The sequence below is a fragment of the Drosophila montana genome, unplaced genomic scaffold, assembly GCF_035044405.1.
Source record: "Drosophila montana isolate Dmon_TW-CO22-7 unplaced genomic scaffold, ASM3504440v1 contig_3200_1, whole genome shotgun sequence".
NCBI lineage: Eukaryota > Metazoa > Arthropoda > Insecta > Diptera > Drosophilidae > Drosophila > Drosophila montana.
The window spans coordinates 7,960,371-7,985,973 of record NW_026998080.1 but is presented as its reverse complement, the minus strand read 5'-3'; the positions used below and the strand labels follow the sequence as shown (position 1 = coordinate 7,985,973).

At 40.3% G+C, this 25,603-nt stretch overlaps 1 protein-coding gene across 1 annotated transcript; it reads left to right on the top strand.

Moving 5' to 3' along the window:
- Window positions 1-4,517: 4,517 nt before the first annotated feature.
- On the top strand, window positions 4,518-24,941 carry LOC135431996 (uncharacterized). The gene is made up of 8 exons (XM_064687433.1): window positions 4,518-5,387; window positions 11,555-11,633; window positions 19,833-19,918; window positions 19,985-20,248; window positions 22,754-23,171; window positions 23,947-24,195; window positions 24,248-24,404; window positions 24,489-24,941. The coding sequence occupies exons 2-8, from the start codon at window positions 11,579-11,581 to the stop codon at window positions 24,586-24,588; spliced, it is 1,329 nt and encodes a 442-aa protein (XP_064543503.1). The 5' UTR covers window positions 4,518-5,387; window positions 11,555-11,578; the 3' UTR covers window positions 24,589-24,941.
- The last annotated feature ends 662 nt before the right edge of the window (window positions 24,942-25,603 follow it).

The following is a 25,603-nucleotide window of genomic DNA, read 5'->3' as shown; positions in this document are numbered from 1 at the left end:
GGAGGGGGAGGGCGAAGGTGGGCGCATTTTTGTGTACAATTCACAACAATGCATTCGCCCAGCACAGCCGCCCCTCTCCCCTTCACAGTGGGCGTGGGTATTTTTCATAATTAATCCAACGAATGCCGTTGGCATTTCCGAGCGCTGCGGTGGCTCGGAAAAGCGTTCTGGCATTTCAAGACAATTTGCGAAATTGCAGGCGCTGTGTTTGATGCTTGTTGCTCTGTGTATGTGTGTGTATGTGCTTGTGTTTGTTTCTATTTTTCACGTGCTTTTCCGCGTGCGCTTTTCCGTGCCAGTCGTCCGCCCTTGTGGGCCCTAAACTGCAATTGCTTTGCAGCAGCTGCGGAAGGAGTCGCCGGCGCAGAAATCTCTGTGTGCCAAAGAAAGAAGAGAAGAAGAGAATTGTGTGTGTGTGTGTGTGTGTGTGTGTGGAGCACTTGGAGTGCGCCTTGGGCTGGCTGGCCGCCTAATCCGCTTTGGTATGTTTGGGGCGCGGCTTGCTGTCAAATTTGCAGGCAACTCTTGGGCAGTTTTCAGTTGGGGCCATAAAAAGTTTTTGACGCGCGGCATGTTCAGGCTGCCCGTGCAGGCAGCACAAGTTTCCCATTGTGGGCGAAACTTTAATCCCGCTTAAATTATAAATGGCACATTTGGCTTCTATCTCTCAGCCATAGGGCTATGGGGCGTCTATGCCTGCAGCCGGGGGCGTGCGGCAGGCGGCATGCGGCATGTGGCATGAGTATAAGGCTGTCGGGCTTTGGCAACGCTCGAGTGCTTGACAACTTTATGTGTGTTGTCGCAAGCTTGCCACAAAACACAAAACACTTTGTTGCCTTTATTTTTGAGTGCTGTGCGAACTGTGCCGCAAGAAATGCACTGCACTAAACGAAACTTTACGAGCTGCAGCTTCTACTTAGAAGCCAAAGTTGCAGCACGGAATCCTCCGGCCGGCCGCACCTGGCGATGACTTTTCCAGCAAATTGTATTTATATGTATGTACATTTATCATCTATGGATGTGATGAATTATGACTTTTTTCCATTTCATTCTCCAGTGCAGGAAATCAATTAAAACTTTGCTCCTGTCGACTCTTGGCCAACTCTCAGGTCATGTTTCATGTTCCCTTCAACGCCGGAGTTTTCAACACTCGGCCCAGCTTGTTTGACATGACGAGCTTGATGTGAGAGTGACAGTTAAAGGTAATTAAACAGTTTGTAAAGCACAATTAATGACACGCTCTGCTCAGAGCCCGGAGCCGCACAAGAGTCGACATGGCCAACATCGAGTACAACATGAACCATATTAATATGCATAACAGGAGCACACTTGAAATAATTGACTGAGCCCGAATCAAGCTGCGCATACTATGGCATCATTTTTAGAACCTGCAGCTACATAATATCGAACAGTTAATTATTACTTAATTGTTGAACTAGGCTGATGATTTGTTTGAAGTAACAATGTGTCGAAAGCTTCAAAAAGGATTGCAAAATAAACTGACACATATATTAACTTATAGACTATATACTTATAGATATACTATATACCTACATACCTATTATATTCAACAAATTAGCAACATTTATAATTCATTAACTTATCAAACATAATGTTGTCTTTATTCTTGATATTCCTATATTCCTATAAATCCCAATAATCTATAAACCTATAACATTTATATATATAAATGTTTTTTTTTTTATATATTGAAAATGTTTGAAATAATATATATGTCTTTCTTATAAATGTTTTTTTTTTATATATAGTAAAAATATTTGTCTTTCATTTAAATCCATCTTCAAAGTATATCTGTTTACTATTTTCAAGTTTGAAAATTCCCGTCTAACACAATGTTATAAATATAACATACATAAACTATATACATAATTGTTCGAGCTGCAGGATACTTAGCATGACATGTCAGCCAGTTTGTCTACAAACGCTTTTTGTTAGACCTTTTTTGAACCGGAGTTAGCGGGGCACTCATTTAAAATAATTGTTTTTAATTCATAACCAAAATATATCTATAATTTATGTTCATTTTTGAAAATGGTTGCATATAAAATTTTATTGTCTAAATATGTATTTAAATATTTAACCTGCAGGATACTTCGCATGACATGTCAGCGAGTTTGTCTACAAACGCTTTTTAATGAAAGATTTAAATATATTTATTTTGATAACACTTGTATCGTATATATAGGTATATAAGATCTCAAATAAATCTGGGCGTGGCACTCGTATACATACCAACTGTGCTGTGTATACTTCTAAAGAATCTATAGTCTTATGAAGAAGTCAGGCATATTCGAACTCTCCAAATGGATATATACTACCAATATAAATTTATATATTCGCCACTTTCTGTGGTAATTATACGCCTTGGGCGCGAGTTTATTACATTCCGTAACTTGACCAAATTAAGCTGTTGGCACTTATTTCGCTCGGGTTTTCTTTCTTTTTTTTTTTGGTTTTGACCTCGTAAAGTATTTTGGGGGCAGTGTGCAGCCCCTGGGCGAAAATTTTAATTAGAGTGCGCCACGCAAACAGGCTAAGAGCCCTTCACTCACACTCGCCCATCTATCGCTCCGGCTGTGGCTCCGGCAACAGGAGCTAAGGAGCCGGAGCCGGAGTATACGATACTTTACGGTCTCCATTTCGGCACACACAATGTTTATGTTTGTTTGTCATACATAGTAGAGTCCCTGGTGCATTGAACGGTATCCAAATAGGGCCCCCCAGCGTATTGTGCTCGGCGCTGGATGTGCCGGACACTGTCCGAATATGTGGACCCGGAGTGTACACATGGCAGCCGGATAACGAGCGTGAACCAGCGCACATTTTCGGACAGCCGTTGTGGCCACAGCTTCACGGCTGATTGTTTTTCTTTCTTTTTTTTTTTCCACTTTTTGCTATTTTTTTTTTGTTTGTCCAATATACTCGTACCTTTGAAAACTGTTATGCAAATTTAGTTTGCCTATGGCTCTGTCCAAATAGCTCGCTGAAGCCAAACTTAAACTGCTTGTGCACAAAAAAAAAAAAAAACACACACACACAATCGACTTTTTCAATTGCTGCAATCCATACTTGGAAATTCAATACGCAGTGCCATATTTTAGGTATACGAAATAGGAATATGGAATTGGGATGAATTCATCCCTTATTAAATGAAGATATAACTAAAGTTATGCGGCAAGGCAAGACGTCAATTCTAGATTATTTAAGCAATAAAGAACTGAAATACCATTCTTTCGTAGAATTGATACAACAGAGAAGAGTCGACAGAACCTAAATTAAAATTCCTTTTTATCAAACAAGTTCAAACTGGTAATCTCTTTTTACTATGAACCGAACCTTGAAGTAAACAAAATTTATAAAAATATACCGACCCGCAACCGTTTGACCGCAGGTCAAACTTCAAGCCAAAACCTCGACTTATTCATGTTGGAAAACCAGGTTGACGAAACGAAGCTCAAGATAGGAAGCCGGTTCGATTTGTTAAAAGCAACACCAACAATATATTCCTCCTTCCCAACCTCAATTACAACCAATATCTCAGAGAAGAAGATATAATTTTGTCCAATTATAACTGTTATTTCAGAGAGGATATAACTAAGCCTAATTATAATCCATTTATTAGAGAAGATGATATAACTAAGCCTTATTATAGTCGATATCTCAGAGAGGAAGATATAACTAAGCTTAATTATAACTAATGTCTCAGAGAAGATGATTTAGCTTAGACTAATTTTATCCGATTTCTCAGAGAAGATGGTATAGCTAAGCCTAATTATAGTCGATATCTAAAAGAAAATGATATAACTAGGCCTAATTATAATCCATTTATTAGAGAAGATGATATAATTAAGCCTAGTTAAAACCGATATCTCAGAGAAGATGGTATTACTATGCCTAATTATAGTCGATATCTTAAAGAAGATGATATAAATAGGCCTAATTATAACTAATATCTCAGAGATGATATAACTTAGTCTAGTTTTATCCGATATCTCAAAGATGAGAAAACTAAGCCTAATAATAACTAATATCTCAGAGAAGATGACTTAACTAAGCCTAATTATAGTCGATATCTCAGACAAGAAGATATAACTAAGCCTAATTATAACATATATCTCCGAGAAGATGATATAAATAAGCCTAACTATAGTCGATATCTTAAAGAAAGTGATACCAAGCCTAATTATAGTCGATATCTTACAAAAGATGATATAACTAAGCCTACATATAACCCATATCTCAAAGATGATTTAGCAAAGCATATCCATCGTAATGACCAAATTCGTCAAGTCAAGCATTATCATGTAACTCGAGTTTAATGCATTACGGAAACATAATCCGTTCCCAGTATTATAAGGAGAGAGTTAAGGACAGATTTGTAAGGGATTTGGTGCGCAGACTCGCTCCAACGGAACTCAGCATCCACAGATGCGGCTCGTGCTTGGAGCACTTCGGTGCCGAGTTGGCTGCGGTCGTATCAGTTGCGCGCTGGACTCTTGACGGAACGGTTCATCAACACGGGATAACTCGGCCAGTGGGATGTGCTCTGCTACTGGAAACGCTACTGGGACGCTACTGTAGCTGCTCCTAGTCAGGCCCACTTCCAGCTGCAGTTCAGTTCGGTTCTGTTCTGTTCGTTGTTCAGGTGTTTGGCGCCAAGCTGCCCATTTTGACGCGTTGCAGAGACAAATTGTTTATATTGTGTCAAGTGCTGGGTGCACACCAATGTCCTGGTCCTGGTCCTGGTCCACACACACACATACCCAGGCTTAACTGCTGCTGCTAGGCAGTGAAAGTTGTCGCTGGCGGTTCTGTTGTGGCGCCGTCTGCGGAGTACTTGGCCAAACAGTTGGCAAATCGCCGTCGTCTCCGTCTCCGTCGTCGTCGTCGTCTCCGTCGTCACTTTACGTATTTGTTGTCGCGCGTTTTTTGCTCTCGTGCGGTGCTCCCCAATCGGATGACATTATCTGAGGCCCGCGGGATATCTGTTCTTGTTGTTGTTTGCTTTGTTGTTTTACTCAGTCAGACTTAAATTAAAAGCGCACAAAGTCTTCGCACCTCGGGCACCCGGTCCACCCACAAGAGTCCGGAAAACTTAACCGTCTCCAACGGCTGGCTCCCCGGAGCATGCATCTTTAATCAGCCCTGATGAATTTGGTGGATGTGCAAAAGTTTGCAGCGAATGAATAAAGCATTAAATAAGCACTTCCAGGCACTTGTCAACGCAAAGTGAAAATAAAAGTGACTCGTGAATATATTGAGATAAATGTTTTACAATTAAATCGAATAACTCAAGCGGATTACTTTCTTCGACCACAAAGCTTGCTACAAACTCAAATAGAATAATACAATTTTATTGCACTTTGGTAAGCAAAATACGTTCATATTTTTCAATAACTCAACTTAATTAAATGCCTGCATGAATATGTCCTAATCTGCACTTAATATTTGAAAATGTTGCCTCTTTGTGCATTCGAAAATAACAAATAGCCCGAAGAGAAACTATCTTTGGTTTATGATTTATTTATTATTGCAGAGGCATGCTTTAACTAATTTTGTTATGAAGCGAGCTGTGAAAGTGGGATATAAATTATATTTAAATATATTTCTTGGCATACTTGACAATCAGTTTTGTCTAATATTATATGGAAGTCGGCCCATTAAATAATTTATAAAATAATTAAATAATTAAGTAATTAAATTATTTAGCTGTCATAGGAAGAATCTTTAGGAGTACAAAGTAACCAAATCAAGTGGAAGCTCTTTAATCCAATTTAGAATCATTTATTGCTTTATTGACAACAATTTCCCAGTCCGAATATTATGTTTTGGGTAACTAATGCAGCATAAGCTTATTTCAAATTAACTTCTTTATTGGCCTGTAATCGATAAATATCGATTTATAGTCTGGGCCTTTACAGCTTATAGCTGTCATGGGAAGAATAAGAAGAAGACAGAGTAACAAAAGCAAAAGGAAGCTCTATAATCCAATATAGAATGCATTTATAGCTGTATTGGATCGTCAGTCTAAATAAATATCTTATCCGTAAACTATGTTATTTTATATTAACCAATAAATATCCATTTGTAGTTTGGGCTTTTACAGCTTATTTGAGAGATTTTACGAGCTGAACCTAAGCTATGTTATCTCTCGAAAATCATGATATTTCAGTTCTTACTCTCCTCTCCTCCCCTCAAGCATAGCTCCATTTATATGCCACATTGAAGAGCTGCAGAAGTGTACTCAAATGTTCTTTGGCACTTGTTTCGAGCGCTGTAATTTATTTGTTGTTTGTCTTTATAAAAGCACTGACAGTTAGCTATCTAATTAGCGTCTATTTTGCTTGGTCAACACTTGAATTTATTTGCATTAAATATGAAAAACATGGACATTATTTTGCCAGCGGCAAGAGTTTGTCTGCGCGCAGTAATCAGTTTGCATTAAAGATTTAATGAAATACTGCTGGGCACCTGTAGAAACTTAATTACTGCTGGGAAATCAGCTTAATTATTTACTTTGCCAGAAATACAGATAGCCGCCAGACAAACACAATGGGCCCGGCATACATTCATATATCTATATGTATGTACATACATATATGAAGCAGATGTACATACGGATTTCCTGGAAAACTCCCTTCGGGGTTGCGCAGTAAACGAGAATGGATGTTTGTAATTGCTTTTGATTTATCTCACTTTTATCGCCGACAGCTCGGAGAAGGCCAAGCGAAGTGAAGTGTCATTTATTTGTTGATCTCTCTGCTCAGGCATGACAGAATAAAACTAATTTAGATAAATTGTGAGCGGAATGCTTATTGATGTCTCCTCATTTGCCGAGCAGTTAATAAGTACAAGCCGAATTCGAGTTTTTTTTCCTTTGGCAACTGCCGCCTCTCTTTGTCGACTTGAAAGAAAAACCGCAAAAATGATTTTCACTATATTTTCGTAATCCTCAATAGACTCGCATTTATTTACGTCCATAATATATGCAGCACAAAGGACCTTTTGTCGTTTCTGCTTTTTTGTGGGCAAAACACAGCCAACCACATTGCGGACAGTAAAGCGAAAAGTTTTACTTTGTGAGGCTACTTATTTATGCACATTATTGTATTACAACAATAACACCTAGGTACATCTACATTCAGATGTATGTTTGTACAAATGTCGGCCTTTATGAGGTCACACAACTATTTTTGTGCCTCATTTGAGGCGGCCAAACGGGATAACTTGCCGACACAGGCTCCATAACTTTTAGGTGCGATTTGTGGACCTGGTTTTTATACCCTGAACCCATTGAATGTGTGTAAAAAGGGTGTAATGCTTTTGTGCAAATGTATGTAACAGGCAGAAACGTAGATCTCAGAATCTATAAGAACTAGAGACTTGAACTTAGGTCTTCCTAGTCTTCTAAGATAGCTTGCCCCGTTTCCAAGGAATCGATAAATATCGTTTCAAAATCTTGCTTTTTTCAGCAACTTTCTTAGGTTTTAGTTGTATCTAAAAGTATCTTTAATTTCGGGCACTCCCGACTAGAGCACACCTTACTTGATGGATATGAAATTCTTGAGCGCACGTTTTTGGTTTCAAACTAATTTTGTCATATATTTGCATATATTTGGGTTTTGGTTCAAAAACCTATTTATGTCATATGTTTTCATGTATTTATTGAAAGCTCAAATCTCTTAAAAAGCAATAAATATATTAGTGAGGGGTTTCGGTTGGCTGCTTTTTGGGCAACTAGTCTGACTATTAAGTCAGAGTTTAGTTCTGTTTGATAAAAAATAACTTTATGCCAATATTCAAAGCGGTTTGATTTAAAGCCGAGCCCTGCTTCCGAGCTCCTGCTCAAATTTTAATCATTTTTGTGGATAAGGTTAACTTAAGGAGTATATATGTATATGTCGAGGAGTATATGGAGTATATGCATTTAAAAAAGGGGTATTATCCTCACAATAATAGATTAATCATGTGAATAAAAGGCTGACATCTTATATGAATACATGACAAACTCTGATTAGCATAACGGGGCAAAGGCACGATTTCTCAAATTTACAATCGACCTTTCCCAAAATAATATCAATTTTAATAAATCATATGATTAAACTTTCCTGTAACCCTTTTGCTGTCTACAAAAGCTCGTTTCCTTTGAAACCTTGACGAGATTCATTAGAGTTTATAGTTCGCATTCATATTGCAGCATATTTCTAATTAAGTCCATTAAAATTCCTTTATTAGCTTTAATACCTATTAAAGAGCTTGTTTGAGTTTTCTGCGCAGTGTATAAAAAAAAACAAAGTGCTTCACGTGCTGCCAATTTATTTTGCATTCTTCACTCGGTGTTTATTTTCGCTCTGCGCGTTCTCAGTATAATGTTTTTTTCCATTATTTTTCAAATTAATTGGCCAGCATTTGTGAAACAATTTCCGGTCAGGAATTTTCAGCTGCAGCCATGAGACAACAAGCGCGGGCGAGGGCCGCAGATAGCTGGCCAATTGCAGAGAGAGAGAGAGAGAGAGAGAGTGAAAGGGAGGGAGACGGAAAGAGCATTTGAATACTCGCATACATTTCAATATTGTGTAGTGCATACAGCACAAACGAATGAGCAAATAAACAAGCAGCTCGAGTGGGATTGCAGGAGGCGGTGGGATTGCAGGATTGCAGGATTGCAGGATGGGGTGTGTGCAGTTGTTGCTCTGTGCATGCATCGACTGGCTAAAATTTATGGAATTTCAAATGTTGACACAAACACAAATAATTTAAATGCTGTGTGAAAGAGACGTATTTCTCATATGTTATGCATTTTGGCCATCGGCACGTGCGGCATCTGTTTGAGCCCTCAGCTTTCGCTGGATTTCACAAGGTACACGAAATCCAAGTGAGCCCCATTTTCACCTTTGACAAAAACTAGAACCAGGACAAGGACTACCGCTCCCGGACCCAGGTGTCTATGCGTGTGCGTCTATGTGTGTGTGAGTTACAACATGCTGGCGGGTTCTACATACTCCGTGCATCCGCACAAACACAAACTCATCTGCATTTGCATTTCCTCTCTCTGTTTTTTTGTTTTTTTATTTTCCTGCGCCCCGATTGCTTGAATAAATTATCCATGCCCGCTGTTTTGCATGCGAGCATTCCTGATCCGACTTTAAAGCAAAAGCCGAAACGTGCAGGTCCTTCCAAATAGATAGATATATATGTATATATATATGTATATTGGCGCTCCTGGAATCGAATTGCGCATTTCAATTGCTGAAATTGACAGGCTTATATTGTCGGACAGTTCATTAGGAAGCACTCAAGTCAGCAGCACGATAGTTGCATTAATTTTGTTAACAATTTCGTAAATTTCGTTGTTAATATTGTTATTATTGTTGTTGGCTTCCTGTTGCTGGGCTCCGGCCACAAAAGCAGCTGAGAAGTGACGTTCGGCAATCCCGGCATTTCGAAATCCTCTTCATTGTATTCAAATTTCTTTATCCTTTATAATGCCAGCCCACTTTTATAATGTCTCGGGCTTATTTTCCCCTTCCGGCCTTTCAGTGACGCCTCACCGCCCCGCTGGCTCGACAGTTCGTCTTCTTCGTTCGTATTATGGGTTCATGTTCATGTCTTCTTTATCTAAATCATCCAACTGTGTAAATATTTGCCTCGCTTCCTGCATTCCATCCTCGTTATCCTTAAATCGTGCGTGCGAAGCTATACAAAGAGCCGACTGCCGAGAGTGCACGGGACGAGTCTGGCAAATGAAGAGGGCGAGGCGGGTCGGGTCGGGTCGGGTCGGTCTACCCAACGGAACCCATGGACAACCCATCAAAACAACCCACTAACCCACCGACCGAACGGGAGGGACTCCATTCTGGGTTAAATTTTGCATATAAAAGACGGCGCTGCTGCGAATGTCGTCTTTGCAGCTGCACAGTGGGTCAATTGCATTATAAACAACTTAAGAAACTAACAGTATTAATGTAGATATAAAATGAAGTTACTCTCCTACTGTCATTCAAGTTGTGCTTAAAAGTTTTCAATCTGCTTTACTTAAAATGTAAATTATCAACAATAGCAATAACAAGTCAAAGGTTCGAGTCGAAAGCTTCCGACTAGGGGATACCCTGAACCCTCTTATTCCAACAGGCGATAGGTATAAAATTAAAGATACTTTATATATATATACTATTCTACTGAACTCTGGTTCATATTATTTGCCAAAATTGCTCAAAAAACAGAATTTCGATATCGATTTTGATCGATTACTTGGAAACGGGGCAAGTTATCGAATATCGGAAACAAACTCGATCTGCGCGGGGACTAGAAGGACCTACAACTAAAGCTTTCAAGTCTCTTGCTCTTATAGGTTCAGAGATCCTTGCGTTTATACATACGGACAGACGGACATGGCTAGATCGACTCGGCTATTGATGCTGATCAAGAATATATACACTTTATGGGGTCGGAGATGCATCCTTCTGCCTGTTACATACATTTGCACAAATACATTATACTCTTTCTACCCAATTTCAATGGGTTCAGGGTATAAAAAGTTTACAGGTCGTATACGCAACAAATACATTACGTATACGCCCCACGGTGCACAATTCCGACGGTAAACAATAATCGCAGCATTAATCTGCAAATGCGCACAAATCCGTCAAACTCAGAAAACGGAGGCCAAAGAGGCAGCGAGACAGGGAAAGAGAGATAGAGACAAGGGGAGAGAGGGACAAGATGGGGAAACAAAGGCAACAAAAACCCCAACAATGACAAACAACATTGTCAGGGATTGTCGGGCCCACGCCATCATTAATTTGAAGAACTTCTCCCACGTTTATCCTTTCGCTGATTTCGCAGGTAGTTCGGGGCTTTTTGGAGGCGGCTAAGCAAATGTTTCGCGTCGTCATAAAAGGCAATTAGGCGCCATGACGCACAGGTTTATGGCTTTGAAAATAATATTAGCTATAAATTTATATTTATATGGCCCCACTCTAGAAGTTAATGGGCCGTGCTGGCAATTACCCAGCCAAACCGAGTCGCCAGATCAGCCAAAACCCAACTTGTCTAAATATGAATGCGGGTTCTAGATGACTCGATATATCCATGGATACATGTTGCATGCTCCTATCTAAATGGCATAGATGTTGGCGTGAAAACTGATACTCGACACACTCGAATGGACCCGTGCCCAACAAGTGTTAGCCAAATTCTTGTCTCGTGTAATACAAGAACGGTCGACATTGTTTGCAGAAGCGTTGCACAAAGCACTTGACGTGAATGTTGTTTTCTTAAATGGCCCATTGAAACTTATTGGATTTAAATAGAATTCCTCAAAAATGTTGTTGTTTTAAAACCCATAAGCGCATTTAATAATGATGCTCTTAGTAGGAGCATAATAAAAAGATGTTGCAAACTTTTCCGTAAGCTCTTAACTGAAGTTCGCCGCAACGCGTTGGAGTTAGTTTGTAAAATACTTAAAAACTCCAAAGTAAACTATTATTTTATGTACTTACATTGATTATATTCCATACTTCTTTGCTTGCAGTTGTTGCCGATATTTAAACATAAAATGGAACCCAAATCCAGCTTAAGCTCACAGGAGGAACGTGCCCTCAAAAGTTCAGGTATGCAATAAAGACTTTTCGATTCGAGCTCATTTTATGTGAATGTTGGTTAGTTTTGGCAAAGGTTTTTGTGTGTTGAAATAAAATAAATATTGTGGTGCGCTCTCAACAAAATTTGTAACTGAATACACTGGGCAAAACCAGAAGTTAGTTGACCTAGAATCATAAATGAAAGGGTTTTGTAAGCCAAAAAAAGATGCATATAAAACTTAAATAAATTATTTATACATAAAATTGAAATCTTTTCACTGCAGCAATTATTGTCCGACCGGATCTGACGAAGCTAGGTGTAGTCTTAAGTAGAATATATTCTTTATCTCTAGATGATATACGAGATACCAATCTTCGATCAATCCACGTATAGACAAACGGATGGACGGACAGGCAGAAGAACAGGCTAATTGCAAAATATGTGTGCAAAATGTGTTTAATGGGCCCGGAAATACCTTCTGCTTTTTACATACATACAGACGAGCTCCTCAGCTCTCAGCTGGAACAACCTTCCTCTCCTCTTCAAAGGTTATTGAAGAATTCCTTTATTCCAAGCCCACATTTTGGTGCATTTAATAAAATTGTTTTAATTTGGTTACACACAAAATATAATTTTATGACTTATGTAAGTTTTGCAAAACAATTGCTGTGTGGCAAAATTGAATATGTGTGTAGCTTAAACAGGAACAATCAAATGTTCGCCAGCTTCGAGCTGCCGCGCGGGCTACAAAAGAAATTCAAACAGAGTAAACTCAACTTGCGCCACCATCATTTGTGTGTTTTGTGAGTGTGTGTGGTGGTGTTTGTGTGTGTGTGTGTGTGGACTTAACGTCTGCCAGCAGTTTGGAGGTATTCGCACCCTTCTCGCCAGTTGCTGCTGAGCTAAGCAAACGTCAAGCGAAGCTGGCGAGATGTGAATTCTGGGAGCGTTATTTTCTGCTGCTTTCAGCTACCTTTTCGACTTGGACTTGTTTGCGGCAAAGTTAAAGGAAGGACATAAAGCGACTGGCATCCTGATGTCGTAAAAACTGTCGTCGCACTGGCTGTTGCCGATATCGAGTACCGAACACACACTTACACACATGTCGGCACACGGACTCGCACAACAACAAAAATGTAATCATAAGCATACAAGAGGATTACGTCATGCGGTGATAAGCAACGAAAAACAAAACTATTTGTCGTCTATGCCCCTACCCCTTCCCCCTACCCCCTCCCCTTGCACTCATTAGGGGCATCGCTTTAAAGCTTTCGAGCGTCTCGCTTTGATATCCTGGGACAGCTACAAAAGTATCTAAGTACATAAATCCGCACGACACCCACACAACGAGATGCTCGCTTTTTTCTTCGAATTCAATTTGCCCCAGTCTGCAGTTTAAAATAACAATGCCGTCTCCACAATTCTGTTGAGACGCATTCGGAGAAGACATATCTAACGAAAAAGTATGAAATAGAGTGCTTTAGCCGGAAGTGTACGACTTGCAGATACCCTGCCAACTGAGCGACAAGCTGCCGTTACAAACATTCTAGCATTCTTCTACACATACATGTAGAAAAACACACATACACACATAAATACAGGAACGCACGCCTTTTATTTTTTCTAAGTTTGTACTATGTATAGGAAATGGGTTCCAAGTTAACTTCGGTTCTTACAGTCCGATCGTTATGAAATTTACAGATCTTTAATATGACACCAAACTTGGTGTCTATTTCAAAGTGCAAGGCGCTAACTCTTAAAAGGCGTGAGATATCTATATATATGTTCTCATATGGTATATACATATTACAAATATGTTACTTTTAAGATACCTTCCGTCTTTAACGTTTACGTACCAAGTTATCTATTTCTTATAATTATCGAGTTATGCCTAAGAACCCATGTCTGAAAGTCGATATTATGAAAATAGGAGAAGATATTGAAAAAAGTGATGAACACGTTCTGGCTATAATATGGAAGAATACATATTGCCAAGTCTTTCTTCCAGGCTTTACCTCTTGTAGCTTTCAATATGAGGTCGGCAGGGCTTACTGTTACATACATTTCCAGCCAACTGTTATACCCTTTGGGGCCTTTTTCAATGGCTTGAGGGTATATACAAAAAAAGGATACATACGTAACTAGGGGGCAAATGTTCTTTGAATGTTTGATGTCCTCATCGCCTGTGCGGCGTGTAAGCTCTTGGGCAGCACATTTTTTCTCGTTTCTTCTTTTTTTTCTTTGACTAACGAGCCACATTTTGGTAATCCGTCCCTTGGGTATTTTCGCATGGAAATGTTAAACCAAAACCAGGGCTAAAGCCTACACAGCCTCCCCACCCCTCCCCTCCTCCCATTCACCCATTCGAACGCCTCTCATGAGCACCGAAAAGACTTTCGCAAAACGATTAAATGAGCCATTGGCCATTGCCATGGCACTGAGGCTTTGACTTTGACCCAAGGCGTCTGGTTACCATTTGGGTCGTATTTTGTGTTTTAACGCAGAGTTTTATTTTTTATACGACCATGTTTGGCGATAAGCACAAGAAGGGAAACGCCGAATTAATGCCCACAAAGCCTTTGACACGCCGTAAAAACTAGGCTAGAGGATTCCTGCCCCAATTATATGTACGCTTGCAATCGATACTTTGCCACACAATACACAAGAGTAAAAAAAAAAGAATGTTATCAATTTGAATTGATGTATTTTTCAAATTACATGTAACTCAATCCCGGGCTACAGTGAAAACTCGCCTGAGTGCACAGCGATTGACGGGCAGTTTTTGCTCGGTTAAGAGTGTCTGCCCAATGGAGAGAGAATCGGTAGGGCCTGATGCGTGGCTTGGGGGAAAATGTCCGCCCAAGAGGAGTAGAATATCAGTGTCCGTTAGCAGAGTTTTCACTATAACACCCTTGCCAATTTGTATACTCTGTTAACAGGCTTGGGTTGGCAGCCAGACTAAGCTTGATATCCTGTTAAGATTGAGTTTAAATATCGTGAAGAATCTTTTGATTGATTTAAGTATAATTTATATTGTTTTAAGCAATAAAAGGCAGCCTTTTTTATTTTTGTCAGGTGACTCTAAGACTGTAAGTACAGTGGCTTTTAAACTGTGGCTTGAACTTTTCATTTTAGCCATTTAAGGGAGCGTGTTAATATCCTTAACTCGATCTTTAGTAGTCCTCATCGGGGGTCTACCTGTTAAATTGATTTATTCTAGTCTTAAATTGTAGCAGAATAAGATTTTTGCAGTTTGTTAGCCCCTCGAGGGCGTGACCAAAAAAAAAGTTAGAAGTAATTGTCTAACGCAAACATAAATAATATTATATATATTTTATGTCTCCAGTTCCAATTTAGATACCAAAAAATTCTTGCAGACAGCAAAACAATCATTTAACCCATATACCCAATTTTCAATTTGTGAATAGGGTATAAATATGTTTTCAAGAAAAAACGCCTCAATTATATCGCATTTTTTTCCTTTAATGATGGGTAATTCAAGCCTTCGGCACATTGCAGCATCAAATAAAGCAGAAACAAAGTTTTCTTTAATTTCCGCCAGGCTCAGCCTATTACAAATTAAATATAATTGGATTTTGCTGCCAAGGGACAGGTTTTAAATACAAATATGAATTGCAGGAAAAAACGTTCAACTTAAATTGAAATCCTTTAGCAAGTCTTCAATTGATTCAATAAGATTTTAGAGAAGAAACAGATAAAAATCTGATCTTATAAGATCTATTGATTCAACCTCTAACAATCTTATAAGAACCTCTAACTGGAAGTAAATTAATAAATCCACGACTAGGATATGTGGACTTATATTAGGGAAAGTGTCTTGATTTAGCCATGTGATTTATTTAAATGCAGGTGTGCCTTTTATTAAAGGCAAATAAATCAAGCTGACGACGGCGTCAACGCTTTGAAGAGGGTAACAGCTTATGGGCAAGACGGCGGGATGCCCTCTTGGTGGATTGGGGGTCATGGGTTGGGCAAAGGGCAAAGGCTGATGTTAAGACAAGTGTCTGGCCCTTGGGCATGGCTTGTAGTTGGGGCGGGCAACAGGCAGCACACGGAACTGTTTTGGTCCGGACAACAGCGCAAATGACCTGGAAAAGCCAAACGAAAGCAAAGCACAAAAGAAATGGAAAAAAATATGGCAGGAAAATGCGAATGCGAATGCTGCACAACAGCTTGGCAACTCGGAAACAATTGCAATGACTAACGCAAATGTTTAGCATCTGTCCCGGGGCCACTCGGCGCTGGAAGTGCTCCTCAATGCCGCCGCCGAGGCAAGCTCCACTCCGAGTGTATATTTCGATGCATATTTAGCTTGTAGCCGAACGGAACTAGAAATTAAGTTTGAGTGCTTAGCCGAGTGCAACGCTGCCAAGCTTTATCCGGGCAGAAGTTTCGCCTCCTTTTGTTGGCATCAATAGCATAGACAAATGCCAAAAACACTTTTGCTGCGGCTCGTATAAAAAAGCACTTATTGCAATCTGATACAAAATGGAGAGCGGCAAAATAGTTGGCTCGCAAATGGAGGCTCGTGTAATGCATACCTAATTAGCTTAATGGCCCTTTTGGTCGTAAATTATACAAGATTAGGGCGCCAAAAATTTGCATTCACCTGAACCACCTGACCATCACATAAAAACTTTTCACCTGCCCCGCTGCGCTCCAAACCGACCGATGCATACTGATAAAATTATTGTCAGCCTGTTGTGTAAACGAATAATGATTGTAATAATTGTTGTTCGGTTTGGTTGGCATAAAAATCAATAAATTTCTGCATGGCAAAATGCCAATTAAACTGCTTTTAATGCATATGCAATGCATAAAGCGGAAATTAATTACGTAATTAGTTCAATGGTTGCCCAATGGGAGCTCTTGCTGAAAACGAATTTTCCACACCGAATCTCATCAGTCAGGTCCACCTTCAAAAAGCATTCATTGGAATGAACATATATAACATATTTGTGGACTTATTGTCACTGACATTTGTTCGACATATTTTATTAACAAGTAACTGAATGAGCTCCCAATTTTAAAAATGAATTCCAGCTATTGTTTAAATTATGTTTGTGTTATAAAAAAATGCACAATATATTTATACGATTGAAACAAATGTATAAAGTTTGAATATGTAGATAGATAGATTTATTTATTTGATATTGATGCCAATTTTAGCTAGAGATCAAATAGGTACGATAATACAATATTTTTGGTAGAACGAGGATCCCCCCGACCTTCTTCTATCCACACCAAATGCAGTTCGAGCTAGGGGCGGGGAGACCCATAAACTATTTCTATTATAGAAGCTACATATTAAATTTGGTGCCTCTAGCTCTTAAAACCAAAGAGATTTGCGAGAGCACTAGGAGGACCTTCCTTCAATATTTCAAGTTCATACATACGGATAGAGGCACGGACGGACAGACGGACGGACGGACAGACACAAGAATATGGCTAGATCGACTCGGCTATTGATGCTGACCAAGAATATATATACTATATGGGGTTGGAGATGCATCGCTCTGCCTATTACATACATTTGCACAAAAACATTATACCCTTTTTACTCATTTTCAATGGGTTCAGGACATCCAAAAGTAACAGGTCAAGATCTGAATTAAAACCTGACTATGGATGTGAAAAACCAACCAAAAACCAAGAAACCAACCTCAAGGCAGGAAGTCGGCTCAAACCGTAAAACGAACCACAAACCATTTTGACGGCTGTGCAGACCTCATTTGGACGCAATTTCTTTAATAATATTTAATAAATATATAAATTATTTCGTTTAAAAAGCTGTTGACAGCATATTAGTTCAACTGCTTCCTTTTATGTTAACTTGATTTTAACGTTAAATAGGTTTGTTTCTGGGCATAACTTTTTTTGTTTGCCTTTTAATTAATTTACTTGATTATAAACACAAAAGTCCTTTTAGCGCATTAAGCGAGGGGTTTAATTAATCAACAGGCCGGGCGGAGCATATTCTGAAGCTCATCGCAAATTTACGCATGTGTATGCAAATATTTTGATGTCTAATTTACATGACACATACGCACCGTTGACGAAACGCTCTCGCGGTTAATTTATGCAAAATATTGTACATATATCAGCATAAATTTAATATAACCCAAGAGAGGCGACTCTGGAGGTTTCTACTTAATATACACAAGATATACTCTGTAAAATAACACGGACTGTGGAGATGATGATGAGCCGTGCTTTTCATGTGGCAATGGCAACAATTAGCACAAATAGACGACACACAGTCGCAGTGACACCAACAAAGGGACACACACACACTCACCCATACACACACACACACACACCCATACACACACACACAGAAATACACGTGAACACATGCATCTCTTGCACTTAGCATTTGACTGTTTTTGCATTTGTTAGTACCAAAATATCTCTCTGTGTGTGTGTGTGTAAGTTTGTATGTGTGTGTAAGTATCTGAGTGTGTGTGCCGGCAAAGTGCACTCACTCTGCTGACAACTGCAAACTACTTACGTATGTTACAGCCACTGACATGGCGACGTATTCAGAATCAGTCGGAGCCAGTCAGTCATGGGATGGGATAGGAGGAGGGGGGGGGGGGGGGATCTACACTCGGAAGCGGGGACAGCTGCCTCGCCCGGCAGAGGGACCAACAGCAGCAGCGGCAGCAGCAGCAGCGACAAAGGTGTTAAGAAAGCCATTTCGCCTGCTAATGAGTGTCGGTGTAAATGTGTGTGTGTGTGTGTGTGTGTGTGTGTGTGTGCGTGTGTGCAAGTCCTTGTCTTGGCTTACCTGTGCCCTGCGCTGCCGAGACTTGAGCTGAAGAGCAAACAAAAATGTTTTCATGTTTGGGCATGTCAACAGATTTGTCCCTTCCAGTTACCCGTCGTCCATGCCCCTCAGACCCAGCCCAGTTTGACGCCCTCATTCGGCCTAAGCGTGGGTTTGTTGTGTGCAAAAGCATTTTGCTTAATTAGTTACAAACATTTAAACACGAAAAAAAGAAAACGGAGAATCCAAAAGGAATTATCTACCTCAGGCAGACAGCGACTAAGTTTAAGGGTCATATACTATATGTTTGCGTAACTTCCAAAGAGGGAAGCCGCTCGTCAAGTAACTGACTCTGACAGTTTTGATTAAGGATGTCTGATAACTAACTGATAAGCACTCGAGTACCCTGTCAAAGTCAGCTTCGTTTTAATCACGTCAAAGAACTAATACCTCAAACATTTCTTGATAAAGTCATTTGGTTTGGATTGGAATCAAGCCTACAAAAGACTTGAAAAGTTAAACGAACAAATTTTATATGATTCGACTGACTCTTCAACTGAAACTTATCTGCGTATACATATTACAGAGTTGTCAATCAATCAATCTATCGCAATCGATTTGAAAGTTAGCTAATATATTCGTACTTTTAAAATTAGGTCTTTATTTAAGCAAGAAATTAATTTTATGTAAGATGTTGAGTAAAACGTGCATATCACAAAGTTGATCAATCAATCAATCAATCACAATTGATTCGATAATGAGCGGAAATATTCCCACCTTTAAAACTAAGTCTACATTTAAGCATGTAATAATTCTGATGTAAGATGTTAAAGTCATACATATACATAGCACAAAGTTGATCAATCAATCGTTCAATCACAATTGATTCGATAATTAGCTAAAATATTCTCACCGTTAAAACGAAGTCTTTATTTAAGCATTAAATTATTTTTATGTAAGATGTTAAGTAAAACATATGCTTAGCACAACGTTGATCAATCAGTCAGTCAATCACAACTAATTCAATCCTTGATGAATTAAAGCCTCCTATCAGAGCAAAGTCTTAGTTTAATGAATTGAGTAATTGGCATATCCTTTCTTCTATAGTAAATATAGATGTAATCCATGTCAATTAACAATTAAAGGTTAATGCATTCAACGAAGTTAATCAATCAGTCAATCAATCGCTATTAGAAGCATTAGTGAATATATTTCTACTATTTAAATAGCCTTAATTTATAGAAGGAATGAATGAACACCTAAGTTGTTAAGTAAAACTTAGGTGCGTCTGCATATAGTACCAATCAATCAATCAAAATTAATTCAATCTTAGGTCCCTGAGAAGGAATCAGTAAGTGTAAGGGGAATATAACTGATTTATATAACAAGAATTTGAGCCTGTTAATCAGTGAACTTACAGAACCAATTACTTTTACAGAGAAGCTCAAAATGCTGGACATTACGCGAGACAAGCCCGTCAAGGTGTCCGTCAAAGTGGCCGTGCCGGTGCGGGATCACCCGAAGGTGAGTCAAATACCTGATATAATCAGGCTTATGGTAATAACTTATTTGCCATTTGCCATTTGCCAGTTCAATTTTGTTGGCAAGCTGCTGGGACCGAAGGGCAACTCGATGAAACGGCTCCAGGAGGACACAATGTGCAAAATGGCCGTGCTGGGACGCGGCTCGATGCGCGACCGCCGGAAGGAGGAGGAGCTGCGTGCCAGTGGCGACAGTCGTTACGCCCATCTCTTTGAGGATCTGCACGTCGAGATTTCAACGTTTGCGGCGCCCGCCGAGGCACACGCTCGCATTGCCTATGCCCTGGCGGAAGTGCGTCGCTTTCTGGTTCCGGTGAGTGGTCACAACCGGGGGGCAGAGCGCGGAGGGGGGGTGCTTGGGGGTTGCTTTGTTGGTATTTCAGCTGTTTTCTTCACAACTTGCTGGCGTAAGTGCTTAAAGTTGCGGCCGCTTCTTAAATTTGTTCTCAAGCACAAGACTTAACGGCACGCCAATAGCTCGAGTCCAAGTCCTGGGCAGCTGCAGATGCAGCTGCTGCTCCAAGGTTGCACTCGTTATCGACTCCAGCTACCGTGTGCTGCTGCTGGCTGCTGGCTGCATCGCAACGTCCTCGTGGCAGGCCAACACGCCTCGCTGACTAAATTGCATTGTGCTGTAATTACATTTGCCGCCCCCTTTGCACTCGGCTGGCTGGCGCTCCATAAACTTCGCACTCGACGCTGTCGAGCTGCCGATGTCGCCTCTGTCCATTGTGTGGCTCCTGGCACGCTATCACCCTGCCATGGCATCTCCATCTCCATCGCCACAGCCGTTGCATTCTGGCATCGCGTGTTTTCTCTGCTCTGTGTCCGTTCTGCTCCGCACTTGTCCCTCGTCCACTTGAGCTACAAACGGTAACCATTTAGTATCCTCGATGCTCGTTTACAATCCTTCCGCTTCCATCAGCCAGCCGAACAGTGCACATGTTCACATGTTCACATCTTCACATCTTCACATGCCTCGCAATGATATTTATTTATTTTTCTTTGCTCTCAATGAAAAACTACGTATTCACCTTAAATTATAGCCTCCCACTTGCCCTGAATAGCTGACCCAAATACTTAGTATCTAAAATATCGTAAGCTCAAATTCTATATCCTGGCTTGCTTTTAAGCGGCTTTCACAATATTTAACATTCAGTTTCATTTAGAGCCGTGTGGAATTTATTTTAAGTTAAAAGCAACCCACTGAAAATGGGTAAAGCTTAAGGATTTGTTATTTCCACTAAACTTTCTAATACTTAGTCGTAAATTCAAAAGGTAAGTACTTGTATTTATATATGTTATAAAAACGAAAGCTTGGAATTAGATGCAACACAAAAAGATTAGTTTGGGGTTCTTTTTTCCCTTCCTTTTTTTGCATCGTACATTCCATATTACCTTATGAATAAATATAATGTGCAATGGCATAATAAAATCTTGAAAAAATATAATGTACTCTTAAGCAGAAGAATTCTACGTAGCTAAGGGTTCGAACCCACGAGAAAATTATTTAATTAATTTTAAAGGCTTTCTTTTTATTAAGTACAAATCGAATTTTGTAAAGACAAGACAATTTATGTCCAAGAAAATTTAATAGAAGTGTGGGCAACATTATTATCGCTTTAATCCAGTAATAAATACATTAACAGCTAGCTCTTGACTTTTGGAGCTAGGATCAGACAAAAATCTTATTAAATTACCCGCACAGCCTGTAAAATCAAAGGGGAAAGCCAAGCAGCCCTTAAGTGAATTCATGAGAATTGCATAGAAGGGCGATATTTAACAATTTTGAATGTAGCGCGTTGCTTTACTTCATTAACAGCTAGCTCTTGGCTTTTGGAGCTAAATTGAATTTTGAAAATTAAGATTTAACCAACAAAATATCACGGCTTGGGAAAAATATCCAGAGACATGTGGTGCCAGCTGCAGGTTGTGAGCAAAACACACGAGCGAACCTGTGACACGCAACTGTCAGGAGCATAAATTTTCTTTGGCGGCGGTTTGTTAGATTTCTGATCTGATTACACACACAAAATTTGCATGGAAATTATTTCAATTTTATGGTCGTATGTGAGACGCATAAACTGTTTCAATTTAGATAAATATATAAGGCTTATGACACGAAACAATCTGCGTGTGTGCGCCATATCCTGGCAATACCTTAGCTGGTTTATTGTTTATGGCAGCTGCCACAGCAATTTATCCTCAAAGCAGGCAGCTTGAACAGCCAGTCGAGTGGAATCAAATGATATTAGTAGTTGGATCTTAGACATATTAGGGATTCACACTGAACTGACCATAACTCGGTTAATGTTGGTAATTGGAAAAGTATTAACACAGCCACAGCTCCTGCTCCTCCTTTTTTGTTTTTACCTCCAACTCGAAGATAGCTGCCAAATTGTGGTGTGTATCCGTTTGCCTAGGTTGCCTCTGCTGTTCCTCCATAATTGCATTAAGCACGAACACACACTCACCCACACACACACACACACACTCGGGTAAAAGTAAATATATATATCACACCCAGCTCTGCTTCAACGCGCACCCAACCGTCGCATGGACTGGGTCACACCCAAGGAGCAGAGTGAAGGGGATGTGCTCTGGATGCGAGTGTGACACTCGCAAACTTTTAATTGACATCCAATAAAATTCGCATTTATTACGCGCACTGAGAACGCCTGAATTAAATTTAATTGCTAGACGAGACAAAATGCAGTTTTTATGACCATCCCCCGAGCGAGGTCTCAGCATGGCCAGGAGGGGACATGGCAACCCATTGTTAATCGTGTACTGTTGTGCACTGTGTACTCTTCCGCAGGACTACCATGATGATATCCGACAGGAGCAGATGTGGGAAATGCAGGCACTGACGTCCACGCCCACGCTGAGCCACCTCGACGACTCGCAGAGCCCGACTAACACCAATCGCGGCCTGGGCGGTGGCTTGGCAGACATGGACACGTCCAACGACGACAAGTCTGACAACGATACCAGCGGCATGGACTGCCTCTCGCCGGACAAGCTCGACTGCGGCCAGTCCTGCAGCAGCAGTGGCGGCGGCGGCGGTGGCGGTGACACTCACCCACATCATCAGCATCACCAGCACCAGCACCAGCCGCAGCCAGCGCACTTCCATCAGCTACTCCAAACGCACGGAGGCGCCAGCGCTGCAGCTGCGGCTGCCGCCTGTGGGGAGCATCTCGCTGGACAGGCGAACACTGCGACAGCAGCAGCACGTGAGTACCTCCAGCTGGGCAAATGTAATTACCGCGGACAAAAAATGGGAATGGCAAATAAGATTGAGACTGGATAGTTTCTCGCAGCGGAGAACGCCATTGTAATGCGCATTAAGCAAATGCAATTTTACGGCAGTAATCAAATTTCTTGATCTATATAAAATTATCTAGCCATTTAACCAACGCAGTTGAATGCAACGCTTCGAAATACTTTCAAGGGATATGCAGACAAAATTGTTTGGCACAAAATATATATAATTTTTGTTATATAAATATATAAAGGTAAAAATTCACTTACATTCACAAGCAAGAATATTTTATATCCATTTATTATATGAATCCAGATTTTATTACATACATATCAAAGTGCTAGAGTGGGATAGAGGAGAAAGAGTATATCAGAGCGAGAGTAGAATCAGACAAAAAGTTTATTAAATTACCCGCACAGCCTGTAAAGTCAAAGGGAAAAGCCAAGCAGGCCTTAAGTGAAATCATGAGAATTGCATAGAAGGGCGATATTTAAAAATATTTAATTTGCTGCGCAGCAAGAGGAGTTATGAAAATCGTAAGAAATATTAGGCGGCATTTGTTACAGGAAAACATGCATAGCAAATATTACCCGTCCTTTCCCGACCCAAGTTTGTGGAAATAAGTCCCCTACTACTTAGAAATATGTATGATGAGCTATAGACCTGAACACAGGGCATCTGCTAGTGAAGAACCTGCGGTTCGATTGCATATACTCTCTGAAATCACAATTGCCACTTCATTTCAGTGCACACCACAGCAATGGCTGTGGCGTTGCAGCATCAGCTTACGGCTGCCGGCATTGGTGGACTTTTGAAGCCGTCGCCAGGCATGGGAGTGGCCGGTGCCATGTCTGGTCTGCCCACAGCGCAGGGCGGCTCCGCGGCACTGCAGCTGGCTGGTGATGGGGAGGCAAACACATCGACATTGACGCTACTGGAACCGCCCGGAGCACTGCTGCATCCTGCGCTGCGCAACGTGAAGGCCATCAATATAGGTTAGTTGCAGCGAATTGGCCAGGCGGTGCTCAGCTCCGTTTATCATTGCAGGTAGCGGCCTGGGACGCAAGCGACCGCTGCTGGGCGTTCCACGATCCGGCATGAATCCGACAAAGCGCACCGTGATGAGCCTGCTGGCGCGGGCCAAAAACTCCCAAGCGCTTCACACAGTGCGCCAGCCCGTGGTCACCGCCACAAGTTTTGCCGAGTAATTAGCGCTGTGCATTGTAGGGTGCTCGAAACACAATTTCAATTCCCTCCTCTCTCTCTCTCTCTCTCTCTGCATTTACAGGCCCCTCCAGATGCTGGCCTCACCGTTCATCATTCCGCACCAGGGCATGGATCAGTCCATCATAGCGCTGCCCAAGGAGAGTCTCGCCCAAGGCGTCTAACCCTACGACTTTTATACGCTGCGCACCGCAGATGGTCGCACCTGACCGACAACAATTTGCCCCGCCTCCTTCTTCTAAAGACACAACTAAGTTAGGCTTACCAAAATACAATTTATGAAATACGATTTCTTAACATAAGATTCGAATCTATTGTGGAGCACAAGGCCCGACCATAGCGAATATTTCCGCTTTGTATAACTAACTCGTCAGCGTCTTTGAAGAAGCAGCTGTGTGGGATCGGGGTTCGCCGACGATTGCATACCCTACCAATACCAGAGAGCCTATCTAGAAACACACGATTTGTTTTTAAGCGAATTACAAAATTACAAAATAAATAACGCAAGTATTTTTAATGCGATGTTTTATTTCCAAACACCCCAAAAAGAGAAATCTAAATAAACAAGAAAAAAAAACCAAAAAACTAAATTAGTGTCAAATTAACGAAAAACTTCAATAGAATTAAAATGTAAACGCAATTACTTTAAATAAATTACTTTAAATAAATATACACACACACAATTGCAAGTACCATATACATATATATATATGCATACATAAATATATATATATATATACATACAGCAAATATATATACACTATGCATACTTATATGTACTTAAATCTATATATTTAAATGAAAATGTGTTGAAGTAAACAATGAAAAAAACAAGAAAAACAAGAAAAACTAACCTAAACACACGCCACATAAATTGATAATAACTTTTGGAGTAATTTTAAAAATGCAACTCAATAAAAAGCATCGACGGAGCTCAGTACAAGAACAGAAAAGATTAACGACCACAACCAAAACACGCACAATTTTTTTTTTGTTGACTAATCGAGAAATTGGCCATAGAAATGCTTCATCGAATATTTATGTTTTTGCATATACATATATATTTGGAGCACAGCCCGTAGTACACACATATATAGAAGAAATTCGAAATCCTGGATTTAAGTGATCAGAGTGATCCCACCGCCTTCAGCTTCAGTTTCATATTGAACCCAAAGCAAA